The sequence below is a fragment of the Cynara cardunculus genome, unplaced genomic scaffold, assembly GCF_001531365.2.
Source record: "Cynara cardunculus var. scolymus isolate 2C unplaced genomic scaffold, CcrdV1 Un_Scaffold_1085, whole genome shotgun sequence".
NCBI classification, from domain to species: Eukaryota; Viridiplantae; Streptophyta; class Magnoliopsida; order Asterales; family Asteraceae; genus Cynara; species Cynara cardunculus.
In genome coordinates, this window is record NW_020200677.1 from 16,838 (window position 1) to 21,638 (window position 4,801).

The 4,801-nt window shown below is 35.3% G+C and overlaps 2 protein-coding genes across 2 annotated transcripts in view; one reads left to right on the forward strand and one right to left on the reverse strand.

Moving 5' to 3' along the window:
* Nucleotides 1–1,015, forward strand: part of LOC112502216 (calcium-dependent protein kinase 11-like) — a 5,105-nt gene extending 4,090 nt beyond the window's left edge. The window contains exon 7 of the mRNA XM_025106072.1: nucleotides 857–1,015. Coding sequence (XP_024961840.1) covers nucleotides 857–988 — 132 coding nt within the window. The 3' untranslated portion in view covers nucleotides 989–1,015. The remainder of the gene's footprint in view (nucleotides 1–856) is intronic.
* Nucleotides 1,016–1,195: 180 nt separating this feature from the next.
* Nucleotides 1,196–3,009, reverse strand: LOC112502215 (subtilisin-like protease SBT3.17). Its single transcript, XM_025106071.1, has 3 exons — nucleotides 2,727–3,009; nucleotides 2,326–2,423; nucleotides 1,196–1,404 (listed from the first exon to the last, which is right to left on the reverse strand). Exons 1-3 carry the CDS (start codon nucleotides 2,858–2,860, stop codon nucleotides 1,328–1,330), a joined length of 309 nt encoding a protein of 102 aa, XP_024961839.1. The 5' UTR covers nucleotides 2,861–3,009; the 3' UTR covers nucleotides 1,196–1,327.
* Nucleotides 3,010–4,801: the final 1,792 nt, after the last annotated feature.

Here is a 4,801-nt window from a genome sequence, read left to right on the forward strand (position 1 = left end):
TATTACTTAAAATTTAAGATTATAAGTAAATTGTGCATAAATACAACTTATTAAAGCTTTATATGTGAATTCATGTAACTAACTACAGATAAACATAATTAAATATTAGATAAACATCTCATTATAAATATAAAAAATTTAAAATATAATTAGGATAATCATTGAATTCTAACAGAATACATAATTATTATCTTTATAAAAAATTATATTATTAAACCTAAATTAAATTTCTTTGTTACTAAAACCTAAATTAAATTAAGATTAAAAAAACTGAATTAAGGAAATTACATCAAAACACAAGAACTTTTAAAAAGATTAATTTGATATTGATATTGATATCGATATATATATTTTTTTTCAAAATTGTATGAATTTACAAATTTATATTTTATTTAAAAATAAAACATTATCGTTTTCTCAAAACCAAATAAAAACGTATTATATCGACATAAAAAAGAAATAAAGCGAAACACTGAAATCAAGATGTGTCTCGATGCATTACACGAGTACCCTTCTAATATATATATATATATATATATATATATAAGGTAGGGTTCACGTGAGACCAGTCTGTTTTTGTAGGATACGTGAGTCAACATTTTTACACTTGAAACTTCACAACAAACTGTTGTGAATGTAAAAAAAAAAAGCTGAACCTTCACACATTCAAAGTGTTTTGCTGTAAAGTTTCAAGTGTAAAAATGTTGTCTCACATGTCTCGCGAAAACAGTTTTGTGTCGGATGTTCCCAGGCCTGCATATATATATATATACATACATTATATGTGTGTGTGTGTGTGTATATATATATATATATATTCAACTTGATAAGCTTGCTGTGGTTTTGCAATTTACAGGATGGGCGTATAGATTATGCAGAATTTACGGCAATGATGAGAAAGGCAGATGAAGGGATCAAAAGCAGAACGATGAAAGGGAATTTGAACTTTGATTTGGCAGATGCCTTTGGCGTTGATAATACCAAGTGATTAACCATACAAACAGAGTACGTACGTCTTGTAGTTTTTCCTGTTTCTGGTTTCTATTCTTGAACAAAAGTGCAACTTTTGAGGTGTTTTTGGTTCTTCTCCGAGTAAACAAAGATAAAGAAGGGGTTTACGTATATAAATAAGACAAGTTAACATCTGTTACAGCAGTTGATTCCATTTTCCATGACCACATTTACCTTTACCTTTACCTTTACCTTTGGCTTTCTGAACCAAGGAGTCTGTCGTCATTACGTAATAAAAGTAAGGATGGTTTAAATACAAAATTATTGAAGGGATCTGCAGTTACATAATAAAAGTATTACAGTCCTGGTCCTTTAACTAGCACTGGTTTCGAGGGGTCTCTGAATGTAGTTCAGCAGTCCTGCTCTTCACAACCTGGAGAACGCCTGGTTGTTCTGCCAAACCAAATCATATATATCTTCACTTTAATAATTTATAACTAAATCAATTGAAAATCATGGTCTTTAGTATGTATGAATAATCGAACATAAGCAACAACAATGGTGATTGCCAGCGATTGAAAATGGGAATGAAAACGAAAATGGCAGTCCTTTGGTTTAACCAGGAATGAAAATTTGGCTTATGGGGGAGTAAAATCTATAAGAAATGACTATCACAAAGAGACCTAAATCATGTCGTTGAAATCGACTCCAGCACTACCACGGGGATTTGCAAAGTTGGACCAACTGCTTGTAACTTTTTTGCTTTGTGGGAAAATATTGATTCTAGTAACATCTGGATTGTGAAAACAAGTCGCTCTAAGTGGCTCGCTCGATCATATTGTGCTTGAAGCCACATGATGTCGACATTGCATGGAATCAAGTACAATTAAGTGATAAAAGGGAAGTTCCAAGTGTTGCCTACCCATAATCGGCTGGCTCATAAATGATGCAGTGAAGGTATGGTATATAGTTAACAAGTACTTGCTTCAATACGGTTCTAGTTGGAGGTTCAAATAAGAATGCTAAATATCGTGAGAAGGGAAGGTTAAGAAAAGGTTCACATGTGAATCATTGAAAAATATCCATTTGAAGATGCATATGTGAAGCCATATGAATTATCTATAATGTCGGTTCACATATAAATCTTCAATCAGATTTTTTTGGGAGTTTTCATTGATTCATATGTGAACTTTCCCTTTTACCTTCTCCTGAAATTTAGCCTTCTTATTTGAACATACTCTTATGGTTCTAATGTTTTATATTACGTCAAATACTCAAAACCTAGTTGAATCGTTAGCCATGGCAACCTACTAACATTAGCAGACAATCTAGAGAACATTCCATAAGATGAGAAAGAGAGACAATGAAACATACTTGAAATTTCTTCAACTTGATCAGGAGTCAGCTTGGCAGAAAATCCACTGGCTGCATGCTTGTAAGTGTACAACAAAGCCCCTTTTGCCGCCTCCTCGCTAACAAGAAATACGAAAAATTCACGGAATCTGCCCCAAAACTATAAACCGATTTCCATACCTAGATTTGTTCCAAATTCAATGAAATTGAAAAACCCTATCTCTAAACAATATGATACTCGAATCTTTCTCTAATCTATTTGACTTTTTTGATCAAAATCATTTAATTGATCTAAACAATCTCTCAACTAAGGAAAACATCATCTATATTGAAAAATATGGGTTGTAGTACTTGATAATTTGAATCGACGGATGGAGAAGGGTTTCGTAGTTTGTAGCTTTAGATGAAGAAATAATACGTACCTGCCGAGTACGGAAGTGAGGGTGCGAAGATGATGGGATTCAGGTTCATCGCCTTGAGGTTGGTCAGTGTAAATAATATGGACTTCTGCTGCTGGTGATGTTGATTTGGGAACAGAGGAATTCGGTTCTGCCATAGCTATTTGATCGAGAATTCAGGAGCTAATTTGAGAGGACGACACAGGATTGGGTGCCGACTGCAGAGTGAGTTCTCATGGTGACTCACGCAAAGACTTTTGTACCAACGCGGACTTCCCCATGGACGAAATGAACTTCCAAAATTAAAATCTAATCTCATTTCGTAGTGTCCAAAATGCAATAGGATCAAAGAATCAAGACGGAAACCGATATCTTCGGTTTAGTTTTTGGTTCCGTATCCAATAGAAACCAATTTTCTATTTGTCTCTCAATTCAATAAAAAAAAAAGAATTTCAAATCGGTTTTAAGGGTCGTTCCGTTAAACACTTACCTGGTAAGCGTTTAAAGATGAATTCAACTCTATTGCTTATTTATCGGGTGATATTTTAGTCTATCAAAACGACATCGTATGTAACAATTTACCCTGTAAGCACTGACCGTGGTAAGAGTTTTCGCCATCACTTACCGGGTAAGACTTTCGGTCCGTGCCTTCGCTCTTACCAGGTAAGATTCTTGGTCCTTGCTATATTAATCCGGTAAGGGAATTTGACATGGTAACGTTTATCCGAGTAAGCATTTAGTAAACGGCCCCTTAGTTTGATTCGGTTCAAAACGATTATTGAAATAAACTGCATTAAATTAAAATTGCTTTGAAAAACTATTTTCAAGAATTAATTTTTGGTGTTTACGAACAAAAAAACTCGAGCAATAAAGTTAATATAAAAAATAAGAAAACATGAGAATATTGATATGACATATGTGTTGAATAAATGAGTCACGTCAATAAAACTCCTGATTTGCAGGAGGAGTTAGTTTGATTTTTTGTTTTTCTTTGAAAGTTTCTAGTCTTCTTTAAGAATAGGAGTTAGCTTCTCCTTTTTTGTTTTCTCGTTCATGTATTTAAGCCAGTACTTGGCTCTTTCAAGTAAGGCAATTTTTCTCAGTTCCATTTCTTATTCATTGCTTTGCATTGTGAGTGTGAGTGTGATACCAACAATTGGTATCAGAGCAAGGTTGAGGAGCTTCTAAAAGTGAGAAAGAGAGATGGCTACTTCTGATAAGTTTGTGCAACCATCGATTCCCAAGTTTGATGGCCATTATGATCATTGGTCACTGTTGATGGAGAATTTCCTAAGGAGTAAGGAAATGTGGAACCTRGTGGAGGAAGGAATTCGTRGAGAAAATGTAGTCAATCCAAATGAARMACAGAAAAGAGCCATCGATGAAGCAAGACTGAAGGATTTAAGAGTAAAAAACTACCTGTTTCAGGCGATARAYAGGGAGATTTTGGAGACGATACTGGAWAAGAGCACTTCAAAGGGAATATGGGAGTCGATGCGGCAGAAATATGAAGGCTCTACGAAGGTGAAAAGAGCTCAATTGCAAGCTCTAAGAAGGRAGTACGAACTGCTGTCGATGAAGGATGGAGAAAAGGTTGACACCWACCTGGCCAGAACACTAACGATCGTCAAWAAGATGAAGGCAAATGACGATTCTTTGACCTCGAGTACTGTGGTGGCCAAGATTYTGCGTTCTCTAACTCCAAAGTTTAACTATGTGGTATGTTCTATTGAWGAATCCAATAATCTTGATACTATGACTATTGATGAGTTACATGGCAGCCTGTTAGTCCATGAACAACGAATGATTGGACAACAGGAAGAAGAGCACRTCTTAAAGGTAACAACAAGTTCATCATATMGTGGTAGAGGACGAGGAYGAGGTGGTTATCGAGGTYSGGGACGTGGCAGGGCCTCATTCGATAGAAACACTATCGAATGTTATAGATGTCACARGYTGGGTCACTTTCAAAGTGAATGTCCAGATTGGGAGAARGATGCAAACTACGTAGAATGTGATGATACCGAGGAGATGGTGTTGATGGCTCAAGGAGAAGAAAGCAATTTGCCCAAGAAGTGCATGTGGTTCTTAGATTCGGG

Bases quoted from the DNA above. Each gene is read 5' to 3' on its own strand.
- LOC112502215 (XM_025106071.1), bottom strand. From the start codon at position 2,860: ATGGCAGAACCGAATTCCTCTGTTCCCAAATCAACATCACCAGCAGCA. The intron at 2,424-2,726 runs GTACGTATTATT...ATTTCTTGTTAG, and splicing joins CTCACTTCCGTACTCGGCAG to CGAGGAGGCGGCAAAAGGGG. The intron at 1,405-2,325 runs GTATGTTTCATT...TTGGTTTGGCAG, and splicing joins TCAAGTTGAAGAAATTTCAA to AACAACCAGGCGTTCTCCAG.